The sequence below is a fragment of the Perissodus microlepis genome, chromosome 17 (assembly GCF_051167445.1).
Source record: "Perissodus microlepis isolate ML-2025 ecotype Zambia chromosome 17, ASM5116744v1, whole genome shotgun sequence".
NCBI classification, from domain to species: domain Eukaryota; kingdom Metazoa; phylum Chordata; class Actinopteri; order Cichliformes; family Cichlidae; genus Perissodus; species Perissodus microlepis.
In genome coordinates, this window is record NC_140477.1 from 32,562,572 (window position 1) to 32,583,409 (window position 20,838).

The following is a 20,838-nucleotide window of genomic DNA, read 5'->3' on the forward strand; positions in this document are numbered from 1 at the left end:
ACGTGTTTTGCAGACGTGCGCGCGTGACGCTTCAAACTTTTTGAAAGCTTCCCGTGCAAATGTTTGTGGGTGTTTTCTCACTTTTATATCTCTTGCTTTCCTGCTGCATCACTCTGTCTGTTCCAGGTCTTTTCCTTTACTGTTTGAGCCACTCTGCATCCCATCCATCATTCACAGTGCCTCTCACATTTCTCTCCCATATTACACTCACCTCCTTTCATCAGCCATCAGCAGTCTTTGACAGCATGTCAATGTTTAAAATGCCAATTTCTCCTTTATTTCAGGAAGACGTGCAATTAAATTTTTTTCACTGTCAGTTTTTTTCCCCTCTGTATTTGTCTGGCAGCATCGACGTGTCTCTTTAGAGCTGATTGACGTGGTGAAGACATTTCTTTGTGTGCTCATGCTTTGATTTTTATTTTTTTATGATCTTTTTTCCCCAGTTTAATCATATTTAATGGTAGGATTTGGGTTTATATTGTCCAGTTAATGTAGTTGATTTGTGTTTTGACCAAGAAAATGTGTCTTTTTTTTTTTTGGTGTATTTTTCTTAGGAATCCCAGCTGCGAGGTGCATCAAGAGCCTGTCAGTCTGAATGTGATTGATCCCAGCCTGCACGACACACTGCCCCAGTGTATCAACACCCGCTGTAGCCAGAGATACACCAGCAGGTACGTACACCAACTTTGCACATTTGGTACAGTTTGACAGGTGTAACGGCACAGTGATAGAGAGCCAGTGACCAACAAAAGGTAGCAACACAAACACATAAAGATAATATGAAAAAGGCCATATTTAAAATAAAATAATTTGTACATAGTGATGCAAATGAACACCACACTGCCACCTGGTGGTAAGCAAATATTAACTTCTCAAATCACTAAGTGTTTGACTAACTCCTTAAACTGCTTATCCTGGAATCATGATGCTGTGTGATACAGTCTGTTACAGTCTGCTGATGAATAAATAAAGAGCATTTTAAAATGACATGCTTTTATAATATCACTAATATGCTTATTAATTGTGGTCAAATGTTACTAAAATGAATAAACCAAACACAGACAACATAGACAAAAACACACAAGGCTGACTAAAGTGCTGAACAATAGCAATATAAGAGATACAATAAGAATAATAAATACGATAAAATAATAAACATAGCAAAAACAATAAAATATAAGTAAATACAAGTCAGTTAACCACTGAGTCAAAAGCCAGCGAATAAAAATGCATTTTCAATCTGGATTTAAAAACCAGCACTGATGTCGATTGCCTAATGTGAAGAGGAAGATTATTCCAAAGCTTTGGAGCCACAATAGAGAACGCTCGGTCTCCTCTCAGTTTCAGCCGTGATTTGGGGACTGAGAGCAACGGCTGCTCAGCTGACCGGAGTGAACGAGTGGGGACATAGGGCTTCAGCAAATCAGACAAATATGCAGGTGCCAGACCATTTAAGGATTTAAAAACCAATAAAAGAACTTTAAAATGAATCCTTAATTCAATTGGAAGCCAGTGCAGGGAGGCCAGGACCGGAGTAATGTGCTCAAATTTCCTTTTACCAGATAAAAACCGTGCTGCAGCATTCTGTACTAGTTGCAGGCGTGTCAGAGTGCCCAGTCCAACCCCTATTAAAAGGGAGTTGCAATAATCCAAGCGTGAGGTTGTAAAAGCATGGATAATAGTCTCCAAATCACGCCTTGAAAGAAACGGTTTAACCTTCGACAGACGCCTGAGTTGATCAACTGATTATTTCGCCACCCCATTCACGTGGCCCTCAAAAATAAGTGCAGAGTCAATTTTTAACCCAAGATTGGTAATCGAGCTCTTCAGGTGATGGGTCAGAGCAGCAAGGTCAACATCAGGGATATCAGAGGAACGATTCGGGCCAAACAGAATTGCTTCCGTTTTACGTTCATTAAAATTTAAAAAGTTTAGAGCCATCCATGACTTAACATCGCTAAGGCAATCAAGCAGGAGTCTAATTGGGGAGCTATCAGAACGACTGAAAGGAAAATAAAAACCATGGTAATAGTGGACATTAGGTTGCAATTTATAGTGCTCAAAAAATTAAAGAAACACTTTTAATAAGAGTACAGCGTCAAGTCAGTTAAACTTTTAAGTAGCAGAGGGGTTAATAAGTTCCAGTTGTTTTGGTGTTGATACAATTGACAAAAGATTCACTAGAGGGGCAACAATGAGACAACCCCCAAAAGAAGGAATGGTTTTACAGGTGGAAACCTCTGACTTGGACAGGGAGTTACTCCAGGAGAGCTGGATAGGGAGGTGGAAGACCTTTAACCCTGTGGAAGGCCCTGTGCTCACTGCCCAGCACTGTGGAGCCAGATTGGTGTTTGCCATAGAATACATGAATTGGCAGGTCCACCACTGGCAACTTGTGAAGAAGAAAAACTGCAGCGAACGTTATGATGCTTGTAACATTGTTCAGCATGACTAGTTTGGTGGTGGGTCAGTGATAGTCTGAGGAGGCATATCCATGGAGGGACGCACAGACCTCTACAGGCTAGACAATGACACCCTGACTGCCATTAGGTATCAGAATGAAATCCTAGATTGTCAGACCAGCACATAAGGGTCAGGCGAACCACAGAGTACCATTTTGAGTTGCTGCAATATCATTTTAGCAAAATGGCCCAGCTTGCTGCATAATTTTCTTCCCCCCAGTAAGATCTGATGTGTTTTTTTTTGTTTTTTTTTGTTTTTAAGTGATCCTTAAATTTTGAGCTTTTTATGTGTAATTATTTGTAATGACACTTTATGTCGTCATCTGTTTTGGAGCATTATGGAGAAACTGCAGTAGTAACGGGTATTGCACCTGGTTTTTACATGATTAAATGACTTTCCAGATAACAGGTGAAATGAATAAATTGTAACTTTTGTTTTTATTTCACTTGAAAACAACAGGAAGAATGCTTTTGAGGGCTGTCATATAGTAATTGTTTATTTTCCTTTCGAGATATCTTATTTTGAAGGTTTGATTCTTTTGGGTTTTTTTGCATTATATAATACAGTCTAATCAACCTACTATCAGGTTATTATGAAATAATAGTTACCCGGTGTATATATAAAAAAAAAATACATTATTGCACCAATATAACCTTATTACAACTCAAGCACTGAGTTTTACCATATCGTAACCAAAGTATTACTCTACTATTGCTGAACAGTTTTGCTTCATTGCTACTGAAGTATCTTTCGTCAGTATTACTTTTTCTTTTTATCTCGCACTACACTATTGCAAAAAATTTCATCCTTATATTAGATTCATAAATCTGATTAATGCTTTGGCAATCACAGTCAGACAAGTACCGACTGTACTTTCAGCTGCTCCCTTATTCACAAGGGCTTGCAGAATCAGGTAGCTCCATGTGTATATTACTTTATTACCTCATTATTGTCAGTCCCTGTTATTTCCATGTTATTGCCAAACTGTAATATAATGTATCAACTGCTTGACATCTGTGTTCTGCGTCCCCAGTGACTGTTTCGGTGTGCTGGACTGCGAGTGGTGCATGGTGGACAGTGATGGGAAGACTCACCTCGACAAGCCTTACTGTGCCCTGCAGAAGGAGTGTTTCGGCGGCATTGTTGGTGCCAAAAGTCCCTATGCAGATGGCTTGGGGCTTATGGGTGAGTTCTTTACCCAAAGAAATTTAGATTTTTTTCCAATTTATTATATATGTCCTCTTTGGACCCTTGGCTTCATCAACATATTTATTAAATGTTTTAGAGTTGTAGATTGAGCCCACCATTATGAACCATTATGAGGCCTTTTTATTGAATACTCTGTAGGGCACCTTCATAGTGATGAAAAAAGCAACAGCACAAGAAGTCAAAGTTAAATAATTTCTTTCAGGTCCTTAAGACAACAGTTTTATTTAGATTTATATTTTTCCCTGAAACTTTTCCGTTGCCTGGTAATTTTCTTTGGAAGGAGAATTGGCCGTCTTCCTGCAGTTGAAGGCTTTTTCAGTGGTACTTCACACTGACGAGAGAATAGAAGCGAGGGAGAAAATGTACCAGCATCTCAGCGGGAGTGAGGATCTGAGCCCGAGCTGTTTGATACTGGCTTGTTGTATTGTCTCTACTTGAGCCATCTGAAATCCTTTGTGACTTCTTTAAAAGAAAACCTTCTGTCTGTTCTCTCTTCTGCAGATGAGGAGGTAGCCTCTTTGAACATGATCAAGAGCGCCCCTGTGGGTCCAGTCGCTGGTGGCATTATGGGCTGCATCATGGTGCTGGTGCTGGCTGTGTATGCATACAGACACCAGATTCACAGGCGCTCGCACCAGCACATGTCTCCACTAGCTGCGCAGGGTAGGACTAATGCATAAATTCCCATATTTGTTTTGTCACACACCTTTTGTGAACAACACTGGAAAAAAAGTTACAAGAACTACAATGTTTGTTATGTTTATTTTAGTTTAAATGATGTCATTTCTTTAAAAAAAAAAAAAGAACAGACAAAAACACAGCCTTAAAGGAATGTGATTAACAAGCGCTACAGCAACTGGCGAGTGCCGCTGGAGCTAAACAGCTGACATTAGCATCAGCACAGCAGCAGCTGCTGCTTCTGTATGATTTGTGTAATTACACAGAAATATTGACAAAAACATCAAACAAGATTACAACCTCATTAAAGCTCCTCAGTCCAAGTCACTTTCAGTCTGGCAGTTTGGTAAACAACCTGGAATAGATAGTGGAGAGTGTGGCTACGTTATCACGGGGTATTAGTCTGAGCATTTGGCTCATAGATTCAGAGTTACTCAGCTTTGTGTACTTAGGTGTCAGTGCTTTCACCAAAAACACATATACATGGCAACTTAAGCTGCAGCTTTTGGGGTGCAGCCTAATGCCTACTGAATATCAACAGTTCCCACATGCACACACATTCATGTGTTTGTTTTCATCATTCTTACTCTTCTTCTTTTTCTCCACGTCGCTTCAGAAATGTCGGTGAGAATGTCCAACCTTGATAATGAAAGAGATGAGAGGGATGAAGACAGTCACGAGGACAGAGGAATCAGTGAGTGTTGTCTGATGTCGTACTGATCTACACTATATTGCCAAAAGTATTCACTCATCCATCCAAATCATCTAATACAGGTGTTCCAGTCACTTCCATGGCCACAGGTGTATAAAATTAAGCACCTAGGCACGCAGACTGCTTCTACAAACATTAGTGAAAGAATGGGTTGCTCTCAGCAGTTCAGTGAATTCCAGTGTGCCACTGATAGGATGCCACATGTTTGATAAATCCAGTCCTCACTAGTAAATATTCCACAGTCAGCTGTTAGTGGTATTATAACACAGTGGAAGCACCTGGGAACAACAACCACAGTCAGCCACAAAATGATGGAATCACAGAGCCTCAGATGCTAAGGTGCATAGTGCACAGAGGTCACCAACCTTCTGCAAAGTCTGTTACTACAGACCTCCAAACTTCATGTGATTAGCTCAAGGTTAGTTCATAGAGAGCTTCATTGAATGGACTTCCATGATGGAGCTGCAGCCAAGCTTCACATCACCAAGCGTAATGCAAAGTGTCGGATGAAATGGTATAAAGCATGCCACCACTGGACTGCCAGCTGATGTGTTCTCTGGAGTGACAAATCACTCTTCTTTGTCTGATGGACAAGTCTGGTTTGGTGGTTTCCAGGAGAACAGTCTGTGTTGTGCCAAGTATAAAGTTTAGTGGAGGGGGGATTATGGTGTGGGATTATTATTCAGGAGTTTGGCTCAGCCCCTTAGTTCTAGTGAAAAGAACTCTTAATGCTTCAACATACCAACACATTTTGGATAATTTCATGCTCCCAACTCTGCTCCCAATATGGAGATGGCCCACATGACTGTGCACCAGTGCACAAAGCAAGGTCCATAAAGACATGGATGAGCGAGTTTGGGGTGGAAGAACTTGACTGGCCTGCACAGAGTCTTGATCTTAACCCAACAAAACACCTTTGGGATGAATTTAAAGGGAGACTCTGAGCCAGGCCTTCTCGTCTGTCTTTCTGACCTCACAAATGGGATTCTGGAAGAATAGTCAAAATTCTCATAAAGATTCCTAAACCTTGTAAAAAGCCTTCCCAGAAGAGTTGAAGCTGTTAAGGGTGGGCCATCATCATATTAAACCCGATGAATTAGGGATGGGAGGTTCATATGCATGTGAAAGCAGATGAGCAAATACTTTTGGCTACATAGTGTAATGTATCATGAACATTTTGTACATTTATGTAGAACCTTACTTTTTGACAGCACAGGTGCACATCTTCTTGACCCATTTGCTCTCTTTTATTTTCAGTCAGCAATACTCGATTCATAGCTGCAGTGATCGAGAGACACACTCACACTCCCGAGCGGAGACGGAGGTACTGGGGGCGGTCCGGGACAGAGAGCGACCATGGTAAGAGAACCATTTGGCCACACAGAAACCTGGATATTTACGATGAAGCTGTGTGCAGCTGTGACAGCGCTGTATGGCAGTGCTGATGGAAAGCGGAACTGAGTCAGTCATATCTGAAATGGCAGCAATGCTGTGTCAAAACAAAACCACAGATTTAACTATTTCGAGAGTTCCTGATTCTTATTGATAGTTGCAGTTTCAAGAAGGTTGCCGCAAAAAAGCCTAAATCGATCCCAGTCAAGTCATTATGGTGGCTGAGGAAGCCTGTAATGAGTGGGTGTTAATAATTTAAATAATAGTTGCCTTAATTCTGTGTAAGTCTTGTATAACAGCTCAGCCTAAATGAATGTTGTTTACGGAAAATGAATCATCCACTGGTTACAAAACTGGACCATACTGTACTTTATAAAGTGTTACTCACATGAGTTTGCCTCCAGCAAAGATTATATTTATATTGCTATAGATGTAAATTTTGAATATTGCTATAACATATAAATATTCATTTGCATGACTTGTCCAGGAAGTGAAGGGCAGCCTGCATGCAAGCTCCGCTTCAGAGTAATCTGCCACTAAGGCTGCTTCTCCTTTGTGCTTAAAGGAGGAGGTTAGAGTTTAAGGGAACGATCAGGAGGTTTGCTGAACATGATCGTCTAGGAGAAGACCCCCAGGGTCACAGAGGATCACAGTATCTCTGCTGACTTGGAAAAAGCTCAAGAGTTTGAAGATGTTGGATAAATATTGCCCATTAAAAGTCTGTCACAGTGGCCTGGGCTAAAAGCAGCGACGTAACATGAAATCAAGTTTGTACTTTATTGAATATAAAACCTTAAAATGATTCATTTTAGCTACATGGTGTCATAACAGATCTGCAGTTAGCTCTGTTCCTGCGCTTTGGTGCATCTCCTGGCTTGTTCTTTTTGTTATATCACAGTTCTGAACCGTGTTTTCTCTTATCTTTAGCTCTGGAAGAGCTGCTCATGTTCACTGTTAACATTTGTAGAACTCGCAAGTCTGACGCTCAATGTGGATGGACAGTTTCACCCACATGGGCACTTACCACCTACATGTAGCATCACTCCACTTCCTGGCAGTGAGTGTCTCGGTTAGATGTTGCATAACTGATGATGCCAGAGAGAAGAGGGATGAATATGAAGAGAGGAGAGTGGGCTAAAATGTAACAGAACGAGCTTGTCTGCTGTGTGCTGCATACAGTATTGATTGTAGGAACAGTGGAATGTGGTTCTTTTTCTCTACTTCCACCTCTCTTTCGTGCAGTTTTTCAAGGATTAGATGTATTTATTTGATACAACATTTGATTATCATACTCTTGCTGTAAAGATTAGAGTGTAATGCAATGATGTAAACTGGCTAATACCACAAGCAGTCTTAATATTTTGTGCAGCTGAAGATGGGGAGGATTTGTAAAATGAAACATGGAGAACAAGTGGGGAGATGGGGAGATGCAAAAATGATGAAATGAGGGAAATAAGTGAAAAGCAAGGGCAAGAGGACAGGAAGAGAGAGGAAGATGAGTAAGAAATAATGGAAAGAGTGGGTGTTAGTCCATTAGCGAATATAACTTTACACATACACAAGCATTACTAGCTTCAAAGTTGCTGCTTGTCTCTCATCAGTCAAAGGTTCCTTCCCACCATTATTCAGTCACTCAGACTTGCACACAAGCCTATATACAGATCACCAAAAACAGACCATTAAATCTGCTGAATGACGCACAAACTCTGTTTGCTGTGTGGTCCGCTTTAAGGATAAGCTTCCAGGCAACAGTTCAAACCAACCATTAAGGAACGTGTGCTGCATATAGCCATATAATCTCCAAGTTTAATCCACACACCTGGCAATTTTCAGTCTGTTTGTACTTCAAACATTTGAATGCTATGTAACCCAACAAACTTTTAGAACTAGAATAGGAATGTTTAACCTTTAAGAAAAGACAGAATGGCAATGGCCCCATCCTGTATTAGGTATCGCGTATATAATTGTCGGCTGTTTACATTGATATTTATGTATAATCTACCTATAAATTATAAGCCAAAAAAGCTTAATTACTAATGAATTACGACTAAATATGATTTTGAACAGTGTTTAAAAGTACATGTTTACCTGGTCACTGAAAGAGGTTAGGGCATGAGTTTTAAAATGTTGCTACAGGTCAGACACTTCACTTAACATTACTATTAATAATAACAATAGAGCCTTTTAAGTAAGGATTAAACTATTAAAAAGTATTGTTTTGTAATAGTTTGAAATTTTGAATTTGCTTTCTAGCTAAGATCGAAAATTTAACTTTTGATTATAGCTATAGCTAGCAGCTAGTAGCTTAGCTTAAGTTAGCTAATCACTGCATACAGAAGTCTGGCACCAAACTCCCCATAAGACAAATCTGATTTTTTTTTGCAACTAGCTTTATAAGAAGCAGTGACCAAAAAAGGACAGCCATAATGGATTTTTTATTTTTATTTTTTATAAACTTTGGACAACACGAAGGCTAGTTGCTTTACCCTATCTGGTATTGACGCTAAGCTAATTGGTTATTAGAGCTTTATTCTTAACATCCATATGAGAGTGCTATCAATGTGTTTGTCTAATTCTCACCAAGAAAGCAAACAGGTTTGCCAAGTTTTTCACCTGTTTAAAGTTGTTAGAGGAAAAATTGCAGTTCTATCTTCAAGGCATAATAACATGGTAGTTTAGCTCGGCCTCCCTTCATCTCATGACATTAAGCAGGATTTGATATCCTCTACCTGGTGCAGCTGTAAATGGTCAGCAGTGCACAGTTGGTGGTAGATTTACCTGAAGCACTGGGTTATTGCTTTTGGGAAAACTGGGAAAAATTGTGACAAAGTTGGCACCTTCCATGTCTGGAACTTCTTTGTCTGTTGTCTTAGGCCAGCTAATCTTTGGAGGATCAGGAAAAGAACAGTATAAATAAACTTACATACAAGTCATTCCCTTACCTGAACCGGTTGTTGGTTATTGTTAAGAGGAAGATGAGAAACATTACCTTAATGCCACACTGGATTGATGCTGGAATTTATTTTAAAGAAGATATAATAATTATAATAGTAATGATAACAGGTATTATTTCAGGATATCTGGTTTTCATGAGCTATAATCCAAAATCATTAAACAAAAGACAGCTTGAAATATTTCACTTTATTTGTAATGATAATGATGTAATGATAAGAAGATATGAACGTTTGCATTAAATTATGAAAAAAACTTTTTAAAACTGCATTAGTAGAGTTCTAACATGACTGGTTTATTGTTTTGAGTGAAGTGCTTTTTAGCATCAGTAGGTTACCATTACTGTTGTGAGCAGCAGTAATTGTAGGCTTGGACCTGGGCTTTGGTATAGCAAATATTAAGCTGGATTGCTGCTGGAAAATATGAACCCAGCAGCCCTGCAAAACTGATCGCTCTCTGATGGTTTAGATGTTCAAGTGTCAGATGTTTTTCAGATAGAAAATGGTTATTCTGACATAAATTGAATGCAGGGCCAGACCCGTAAACGCACATACTTCTAACCCCACTGCTTGCAGCCCGCGTGCCACAGATGCGTTCGCGTGTCTCTGGAGGTTTAATGTTTCATCATCCAAAATGACAGTGATTTTTCTATAAATATAATCATAGAGGCTCTCAGGCTTACAGGGTTATTTACTCAAACAGTAATAACAGATTGGTGTTCCACAGAGCAGCACAGCCGGTGTCTTTTCAGAAGCTGAAAAAGATGGGGATAAAGGACTAAGGAATGTGGATTTATTTTCACATAGACTCTAAAAAAGCAATTTTTAGTCACACACTGTGTTTTTAGATGCTTTTTTATGGGCTTCAGGGTGGTGAAATCCACTTAGATTATAAATGGGATCTGCACTAACGTTTCCATTTAGGTGAAAAATCAGAAATAATTACTAAAGAGAATTTATTTTATAGAAATTGCCCAAAGTAGAAGCTTTGCTGGGCAGGATGCAAATAATTGCAGTCGACAATCTGTGAGAATCATTACACATTGACCTAACAACCAAAAGGTCCCCGGTTTGATCCCAGGGAGGAGACACTGATCATCTTTGGGGCAACTGGTCTAAACAATCTGCCCAATCAAACATGAAGAGCTGCCTGCTGTGACGACCCTTTATGAATAAACCCAAAGCCACAGTATATGGTAGCTTAAAGCAGTCAACAAGTGACCTCTGGAGTCGGTGTATTTCGGCCTGTCACGTACTTCTCATATGGTTTCTCAGTGACTGCACTTCCCTGTTACTAAGTTCAGTTAGTGTGCACCAGGAGCCACGTCGGCCCATTTTTCTGCCTCCTTGGGCTAAACGTGTGTGCGAGATGTGTAAGAATGAGATCATAAATATGCATGTCTTTTTTTAATTGTTATTATTTCAAACTGAGCTGAAAACATAAGGAGTAAAAAAAAAGCCCCTGGGGAATGTTTACTTGTTAATGTGCCATCAAATGCCACCAAATAGTGCCGTCAAATAGCTTGTACTGCACTCAGAAACATTATGAGCTGCCGTGTGCTCACAGGAACGTTTCTGTGCTGAATATTCACGATCGGAGAGCGTCATTAGTTAGCTGAGTTGTTGCATTTTATGGTGCCTTCCCATTTCTATTAAAGCGGAGCACAGGCGTCATTACTGACAGGTCCACGTGTGCAGGGACTGTTGAGTTGTGCTTTGCCACGCTGCCTTCTTCATTTAGTTTCAAACTTTGAAACATATATTTAAGAATTTTTTGCTTAAGATTTTAAAATTGCCCAGTAGTTTTGAGGGAAAGGATTGTGAAATAACGCCATCCTCTGCACATCTTTTTGTGTCCAGGCTACAGCACCATGAGCCCGCAGGAGGACAGCGAGAATCCGCCTGGAAACAACGACCCGCTTTCGGCCGGCGTCGACGTTGGCAACCACGACGACGACCTGGACCTGGACACTCCCCCGCAGACGGCGGCATTGCTCAGCCACAAGTTCCACCCCTACCGGCACTCGCACGCGCACCACCACCCGCTGCACACGCATACGCACCACCTGCAAGCGGCGGTGACGGTGCACAGCGTGGACGCAGAGTGCTGATCCTCCTGAAAGGACCGGAACTGTTCTTTTGTTTTGTTTTTGTTTTTTATTAAACATAAAAAAAGACAGTTGTGTGTAAGTAGAGAGCACACACAGTTGGAGGGAGACGCCACAGGTAGACTTAGTGACGCTTCAAGATCTCATTGTGCCAACATCTCAGTCTTGAGCCCTCTTTCATTTAACCACATTTAAAAGCGGACACGTGTACGCGGCCACACTTGGGCCAGTGGATGTAACCAAGTGGGACTTCCTGTTATTTTTCTGAAGGACTCGAGATTAAGAGCACGTAACAGCCTTCAGACGCAAACAGAAAAGCTGCGTGAGCCCATTTTTTGGCCTTCACTGAGGACGGGACACAACTGGAAGCTAAAAGCCTTCTTGGGGGAGGTCAAAGATTGTTATTATTCTCCAGGACCAGTGGATTTTTACAGTACAAGCACTCATGTCGGACCCCTTTTTAAAACAGGGCTAAATCCCGAACTCCACACAGGTTGGAACATTTATGGAAACTGTGGGACATCTCTGAAGGAGAGTGAAAATACTGCATTTTTGAAAAGTGAACTGGATCTAGTGAGATTCTAAAACAGCCTCTATTTCAACTTTACTCTCCATGAAGAAGCTCTGGAGTTTGTTTTATTCTTTTTTCTTTGTTTTCTCTGAAAAGCAGCTGCCTTTATCCAAAGCAGTGGCTGCTGGTCTGACACACAGCAGTGTGGCACGATATCCGGACTTTTCCATGAATGTTTGTGAACTTCAAAGTAGGAAGAAAAGGCTTCAATATTCACAGAAACGCAAGAAGAAACACTTTAAAGAGGAAAATATTATTTTTCTACTATTTATTAAAGGTAGATTTTCAAGAGAGGAAAGCAGCGCAAATATGACAGCAGTCGGGGTGCATCAGACACACCGGCCCACTTCCTGCAACCAGTGCATTAATTTTTGGGACTCATTATTTTTCTGTTTTTTTTTTTCTTTCTTAAAATATCTGTGAATTTATTTTTGAATTTTAAGAATATCAGTACTATAACAGGGATTATTCTCATTTCTTTTTTTACCTGACCGAGGGATTCCAGTGCAGCTCGTTTGCATTTTCTTTTAAATGTTCTTTTTACTTTCTTTCAGCAGGAGCATAATTGAATAATCTCCCTTGGATCCCCATTTTGAAGTGCACTCAGCGGTCAGTTCATGAGGTACACTGGTCCAGGCACAACAGTCCTGCTGTAAATGCGACTTTTATGACACTTCATTTCACTGTTCATTTGATTCTGTTTCTCCATGCTGAGGTCAAAGGTGACATTTCCCCCCTCATGTACACAAGTAGGAAAACACTTCTTACTCTAGAGCCTTACCTTTTATGATGAAAGTATTTTCTTTATGAAAGCATCACCAATATTTACAGCTTTTTAAAGATCAGTGTTAAAGCAGGGCTGTTGTGTTGAATTGCACCATCTTGTTCTGGCGTATCTTAAAGCGGCTTCCCAGTAGGGAGATCTGCTCCTGTTCAGACTCGCTGGAAAACATCCTCTTTCTGATCTCGTCATGTTTTCGAGAGGCAGAACTTCTGTATTCGCTGCCCTTTTTTTGAGCCTCCTGGGGACTGAGCGAGGACGACACCAGCGCACAAAAAAAGAAACCATAACCAAAAGAAAAACAGAAGAATAGACAATCCCTGGCTTTCGTCACTGCTGGGAATTTGGTGTGTGAGGATTAGCAGAGACCCTCACAGAGAATGAGTGCTGCCCACTCTGTCTGCCTGAATAAGAAAAACCAGTACAGAGTGCTTCTTGTTTTATCACAACCTTTCACTTTTGAGGCTAAGCTAATGCTCTGGGTGTGTGTCTGTTAGGGTTGTGCGCGCTGGATTTTTATACAAAACGGAATTAAATTTCCACCCAAGATAACCAAGATGGAAGTCTCCTCCTCGTCAAAGAGGGAAGAGGAGATGCTGCTGCTGCTGTTTTACAGAGGTTACACTCCATCAGTTGGCTCCTCTGTGGTTAACCACTCAAAAATGTATTTTTTACAGAGTGAGTGTGTGTTTGTGTTGGAGAGAGCGTGACTGTGTCTCAGTGTGCATGTGCCTCTGTGTGTGCGTGTGTGTGTGATGAAAGGATGACTATCCACCAGGAACATTTTCATTGAATGCATTATTTTTCAACATAGTATTAGAGAATTATAGGTGAAAATGATTGATCAAGAAATCCACTTATTTTTATTGAGATGAAGAGTCACATGACCCGATCTGTGCTTTTGTGAGTTTGTTCAGCTGATCGAATCATGTCAGTGCGGCATCCGTGTCTTGTTTTTTTCCCTTCCGCCTTTTCAGGTGCCGAAATGTTTATTGTTCTTCAGAGATTCACTATGAAGTGTAAATACGGAGTCAGAAATAGCTATTAATAACCTGTACACTCCATCGTTTTATGTTGTTAAGACATGATGTATGCTTCAAATGATGCTCAGATATTTGGGTTGATATGTTCTGTTTATGGTGTCTCATTTTTATTTTTATTTTTATTTTTTTTGGATGCCTCGGATGTGTTTTGTTTGGGTTTTTTTGGGAGATTTATTTTTCTTTAGGTCCATATTGGATGGAAGTCAGTACTTGGTGATATTAATACACACTTTTTATGTTTAAAAGACTTCTAGTTTTTAAAAGTTTTATCGTGTTTTGTGTCTTGGAAATGCTAAAGAAAACTTCTCTCTCGTGCGCTCGTGTAGGTTCGTCACAGCAGTACTACACAGCTTGTCACTCACTAACGACCGATCCAGCTGCCTTGTAGTGGGTTAGTTTACGCCGTGCTACTTAAGACTTTCGCCCGTATTCATTTACAGTCATTTTGGCGCATTTGACACTTGAGGAGAATATTTACATTTGCACATTCAGTGTGAGCCCATTACACTTTCATCTGCACAAGTGCTAAATAATTTGACGGCTCTGACAGAGTTGACACATTACCGTGTGCCCGTTTTGTCTCGGTGCGTGTTCGTGTTTATGGTTCCCGCTCATGACCGGGATCACAGGAGACGTTTGTCAGCTCGTAATACCGTCGGATTTACCCACCTGCAAGGAATTCAGATCACAAACAGTGACTGATATTCCAAATTGTCCTCCTTTTCCCCCCAAAAAAAACACTCTACGGTACGTTAATTCAGTTCAGCCTCATAGCAGTTATTAGAACAAATGCAGTCTCAACAGTATTTTCTTTTAAACGTGCGTTGTTGTTTTTTTCCTGAAAAGTGAGTGCACTTAAAAGCTTATTTTCCAGGAGAGTTTTAATCAGTATTTAGCAGCTGTTGTAAACAAGTATATATACAGAACACTCTAAAATGCAAATAATGTACTGAAGGAACATGTGTATGTCACCCCCCCGCCCTCCCCCACCTCATGTATCATATAAAGTTATCAAATTGAGATTTATTGCAATGTGAATGTGATAAAGTCCATTTTACACCTAAACCTTGTGGCATTCTGATTCCTGCTCAGTATTTATGATGCTCTTCAATGGGTGAATAGAGTGAAACTGCATCTCAGGAAACCTGCTGCTGCACTGCTCGCTGGAGGTTCAAAAGAAAGGGGAAAAAGATGAGATTGATATTTCTCGTCAGAAAAAGGAGAATGGCGGCACATCTGTCGCACACAGATCCACATTCAGTCAAACTTGTGTCGTTTTATTAGATTTCATGCAGCTCTCTGTACAGCTACAACAAAAACTACTAGCATGCAGTGCTGTGAAAAACTAAGCATAATTCAATAGCTTGTACAACAACATTTAGCAGCAGCAGCTTGAAAGTAAATCATTTTATGAGTCTCTCACATGGCCCAGTTTGAAATGAGTTTACACACAGCTCCTGTCATCGCCTTTATATCAGACTGAGGTCCAGGCTTTGACAGGGCCGCTGCAACATCTTGATTCTTTTCTTTTCTAACCGTGTCGCTGTAGATTTGCTGCTGTGTTTGGTATCATTGTCCTGTTGCATGACCCAGTTTCAGACGAGCTTTAGATGTCAGGTTAGCTCACATTTCAATCTAGAATTCTTTATATGAGTAAATAGTTTGCTTAAATGTCTCAAATTTGCACGTTCTGTGATTGCCAATGAGCCAAAATCAACACCACCACCACCACCGTGCTCAACAGTTGATAATAGATAAAACTGCAAACTTCTGCTCACACTTATGGTCAATTAATCAAGTGCATTTGATAACATGAGGTAGTGTACGATATAGTGGAGTGCTAATTAAGTTATCACCTATTTCTGGCAAGCCTGGTTAACAAAGTGCTGTACTGTATGTTGTAGATGTTGCACTGCTGCTGTAAAGCTGGGCATGGGAGGATGGAGTTTGTACTGTAGCCTTTAGCACTTTCACTCAGGAGCTCTCCACTCGGGACAGACTTTGATGAGTGGAAAACAAACTGATGGAGTTCCCTGGAAAAGGCACTCTGCCTGCACTTCATGCCTCAGTATCACAACACATATTTCCAATTAAAGACAAATTATTTACAATGCTCATTGACAGAGGAAACAAAGCAGAGTAAATAAGTCCAAACATCAACTTTAAGAAATCTTCCCTACCCCTGGGAAAATATTATAGAAACGGTCATTGCTGTAGACATCACATACAATAAACAGTTTCTTTTTTTTTTTTTGGAAAATATTTTTATTGAAAAAAGAAAACAACAGTACTTGCAGTTACCGAAATACAATCAACCTTTCTTAATTTTCCTAAGTAAATAAACTATATGAAAAAAAAAAAAAACAACGCCCCCCCAGTCCCACACAGATCAACGCAACCATCAAACATATTAGAGGAATATAACAGTACAATAAACAAAGTTCACAAAAAAACATTTCCTACATACACAACACTTCTGCACAGTGGGGCGCCAGTTTACCTCACTGGGAAACTCCCCGAGAAGGTGACCATATACATTAACAACCTGTGTTCCTTAGCGGCATGTCCTCTCCAAGTCTCTCTCCACTCCTTCCTATCCACCCTTCAATACTGCACTATCAAATAAAAGTCCCCCACCCCCCAAAAAAGAAAAAAAACTTCAAGCCAGTCAAAGGTAAGAAGTTATTAGGAAACAACTGGCTGGCATACACAGGAAGAAAGATGCTGGATTCACTTGGAGGTGCAGTTTCAATCAGTGCTCGGATACTTACTCATTTTAACTTGCCTCATCATTGTTCTTGGGTTAGTGCTTTTTTTTTTGCTAATGGTGAATGGGAGAACAGTGCAGTCTTTTGAAGTCCTGAAGGAAAGTGATTTAGCAGCTGCTTAAACACCTGCTGTGTCATCACTGTTTGGTGAAGTCATGAAGTGAATCCAGAAAGCTGTGCAGAAGTGTTGTCTTAGCAGGTATTCTGACGTGTATGACACCATTAAAAAGCACGGGCTCTATTTGATTTTGGTGGCCTAGTTTTTGGGACAAATTGCTGACATAGTTTAGGAAACTCTAATGAAAGTGTCGTTATTGTAATTTCTAAGTAAACCTGTGCTTTTAGATTTTAAAGGGTCTGGTCATAAAACTAACCATTTAGCCATTTTACCCTGACTCAAAACTGATGAAGCCATTCCTGCATGGCTAACATTGCACGTTTCCAATGAGGAGAGGAAACTAATTTATCCCTGACTTACTGATTAGAAGCTGATCACTGGCTAGTAATGCTGAGCTGAAGTGTATGTGGTCATAGAGTAGAGGTGCTGGAAAACAATGTATGAAGCAAAGATGTCAGGTCTCACTTTGTCATTGAACAAATACAGTGCATTGAACACGAGACACTTGATATTTAAATGCAGAACCTAGTCAGTACAAAGAGATGAGTGAGATTACTGTTTGGCCCTAAAAATCCTAGAAACATGGCATCTAACCAGAAATGCTTCTGGATGACATTACCTGGTATCCAGTTAGATCGTAAGTAATCTTGGAGTCAGGCCCTTCCCTGAGCCTGCTTCTGCTGGAGTGTTCTTCCTCCCCACTGTCGCCAAGTGAGGAGATCATTTGATTGTTAGGCTTTTCCTTCTTATATTGTAGAGACTTTAGCTTGTAATAAGAGGTGCCGTACAGTTACAGTTGTAGTCTATTAGAGCTCTAAAAAAAACCCACTGAACACGTCACAATACATGTTTTGTCAAGCATGAAATATAAATAACAAGCAGTCAAATAAAATTGTGAAGGACGCACACACACACTTTCATATGTAATAATCCGATATTGCACAATCCTCCCAAGCTGATTAAATTGCATTTAATCAGGTAGTTTCACTAAGATACAAATCACTTTTCCAATAAAGATAAAACACATTAACTAGACTGTCGGTGCAACTAAGGCCAAATAACAACAGAAGTCAGAAATAGCGTCACTGAAGCTACTGTGAAGTCTGTAGAGTCAAAGTCATCAGGGGCTATGACATAATCTGGCCTAAAGGGAGTTTGCTGTTCAGTATTACTTGTACTGTAGTTACATGACTGTATTTTATAGATAAATGTCAATGAAATTAATCTCTACAAGCACAGCCTGAGACAAAGCAATGACGTCAATAACCAAGTATTAAAACAGATTAGATATAATAAAATGAAACTGATTTGCAGTTATTTTTTTATTTATTTTTTTTTGCCTGTCCCGTTTGGTTCTTTTGCCATCAGAATTGTTGTCTAAAGGCAAAGAAAGATGCCCAACTGATTTGCAGTTAAAAGGCAAGAAGTTATAATTAGTGCAAAACACAAAAGCTGCACTTATAAAAAATTCCCAGCTTTGATATTTAGAACTAAATGGTGCTAATTGTGTTTTTTCAATTACCACTGGGACCATTTCTTTTTACTGTAGAAGGTCATGGAACAGGTCATCCACAAACCACCCTGCACTCAGTAAGCCAGGGAGATTATATGTAGGGGATTTTGTGTGTGTTTGTGAGTGTGTGTGTGTGTCTGCGTTGTCTCAATACCTGGCTCAGCATTCACACTCTCTGACAGCAGGCTAATATTGTCTGATGCTTTTTCATCCTGTGCTATTCTCTCCGGTTCACATGCACATTTAGGACACCGGCACTCCAAAAAAGCTGCTCTTCAGAGGCTTTTTGGCCTTGTTTGGAGAGCCCTGTTTTAATGACACGTAGCACTGTCTGAACTGGCATTGTTGTCTAGCCCAGTAGTTGGAGAGACTGCTCAACATGGACGGAGGTGGATGAAAGCCAGCCTCCACCCAGTTGGAAGTCTAAATAATGAATAAAAATCGATTCATTTGTTCTGCATAGCTCTGCAGATGGCAAGCATTTCTCACAATAAAACAACGAAAATCTGTGTCCATTCTAGAAACATCACCTAGTTAGTAAATGCATCATCCTTTACACTCACAAATCCAGAGGTACAGCACATATAGCTCCATCGAAAGATTTTCTTGATATCCTGGTGAACCTCAGCTCTAATTTATTTCAGTTCTTGACCCCCACATTAAGAAATCGATCGTTGCAAAGGAAAGTGGTGACTTAGCCAAAATCTGCTTTTTCCTCCGCAAGAGCTTTTTTTTTTTTCAATATGTTTTAAGCTTCTGGTCATAGGTCAAGCCACAGGCTGTAGGAAGAAGAACAGCGGTACTGCCTGGAAGGTCCTATCAGTTATTTATGTGGCCTTTCTATACATATGGTGGTTTCTGCCAGGGGATCTGGGAAGTAGCCCCAGATGGAGAGGCAACAGAGTTCGAACAAAACAATGTAACAAGAAGCTGCTTTGGTTGGTTGGTGGGAGAGCGGTATGAAGAAATCAAGGCTTTAAGCACTTGTCAACATTTATGTCCAACACATCACAACTCATTGGTCCTTGAACTTATTTTCTGTCTTTTCTGCTTACAAAATAATTTCCACTTTCCTTTACCCACCATTGTTTACCACTGATTTTGTTTTACATTAAAATATAAAATATGCACTCTTAATAAATTTGCTCTGCATTATTGCGTAACTGTAAGTAGATGTAACTGGAATTATGTGTGTATGCTCCTTTCACTAGTAATACTTTTGGTTAAAGTCACCAAATTAATAAAGAATAATCCTAGACAAACACATTGTGGGTAAACTAATGAGACCTTGAAGTTGTAGACCTCTGTTAATGCTTTCTTGATTGTCTATTAATAAAAGAACACAAACTGATTTCTGACAAAGTCTGCTGTTCATGAAAAAAATATATTGTATGAAACATGCCTTAACCCCAACAACATATCTACAAATTGAGAAAATTCTGGACTTTTTCTGTTCTCACTACGGAGAAAATCCTGCAAATATTACACCAAGAGCACAACGTGCACATAAGAGAACACTGGAGTAACACCAAAAGCCTTGCAAAATAACTAGCTAAAATATTGCTTAATAAAACACCTGTTTATATGTGGGGACAAAATTGAAATTTCTCACTTTAAAGCAAAATGAGGGCGATAAGGGCTGCCCGCATTAATACCAAATCCTAATCCCAACTGTGGAGCATGGTGGAGGGAGCATCATGGTTTGGAGCTGCATTTCTACATCAAGACCTAAGAGCTTTCCGGTCATTGAGGGAACAAAGAATTCCGAATTTAATCAAGATTTTTTGTAGACGAATACCAAAGCTGTAGTCCACGACCTGAAGCTTAGGAAGGGTGGGTGATAAATACAAGACACTGATACAGAAGACCAAAGTCAGTCAACATCAGAATGGTTGAAAGATTGATGAGTTGCATAACTCAAAGGTTCACTCAAGAAAGACCACATTTCTCCCATTTTAGCTTCTCTTCATTGGCTCCCTGTGAAATCAAGAATTGAATTTAAAATCCTTCTTCTCACATACAAAGCCTTGAATGATCCCGTATCTTAAATGTACTGTCAGTAATTTTTCAAGCTTATTTAATAGAAAAAAAGGATATTGCATATATATGCACATAAATATAGATATAATAGTGTATAATCACATCATCTACAAACTGATGATTCTCATAAACTTATAATTAATTGATTAGAAATGCAAAGGAAAAAGACATAGGTTTGTGATTTGTGGAAGCCACCATGTTCCCCCACCAGTGGCTGTGAAGGACATCTCCTTCTGACTAATCATGTTTTGCAAAGTGGTTAGAGACTGTCCATGTACAAGCTGTTTGTTTGCTGTTACATGCCTGCACCTTCAGACAGACTAAAGAAGGGTTACTCTTCAGCAAAGAAATCAAAACATGAAAGAAAGGGAATCCAGGATCTTAATAATATCATGTCCTCCTCTTTGGCCTCATCTGCTGAACTGAAGTCAGGGCTCCAACACACAAACTTGTGCACAAATATACTCATTTATTTCTGATATTGTTGCAAT

General features: G+C 39.9%; 1 protein-coding gene across 1 annotated transcript in view; it reads left to right on the forward strand.

The window, feature by feature from the left end:
* The window catches only part of cachd1 (cache domain containing 1), a 107,927-nt gene extending 88,087 nt beyond the window's left edge, over positions 1-19,840 (forward strand). Inside the window, exons 22-27 of the mRNA XM_084909337.1 lie at positions 555-671; positions 3,497-3,648; positions 4,174-4,335; positions 4,967-5,044; positions 6,320-6,421; positions 11,266-19,840. Coding sequence (XP_084765463.1) covers positions 555-671; positions 3,497-3,648; positions 4,174-4,335; positions 4,967-5,044; positions 6,320-6,421; positions 11,266-11,516 — 862 coding nt within the window. The 3' untranslated portion in view covers positions 11,517-19,840. The remainder of the gene's footprint in view (positions 1-554; positions 672-3,496; positions 3,649-4,173; positions 4,336-4,966; positions 5,045-6,319; positions 6,422-11,265) is intronic.
* Positions 19,841-20,838: the final 998 nt, after the last annotated feature.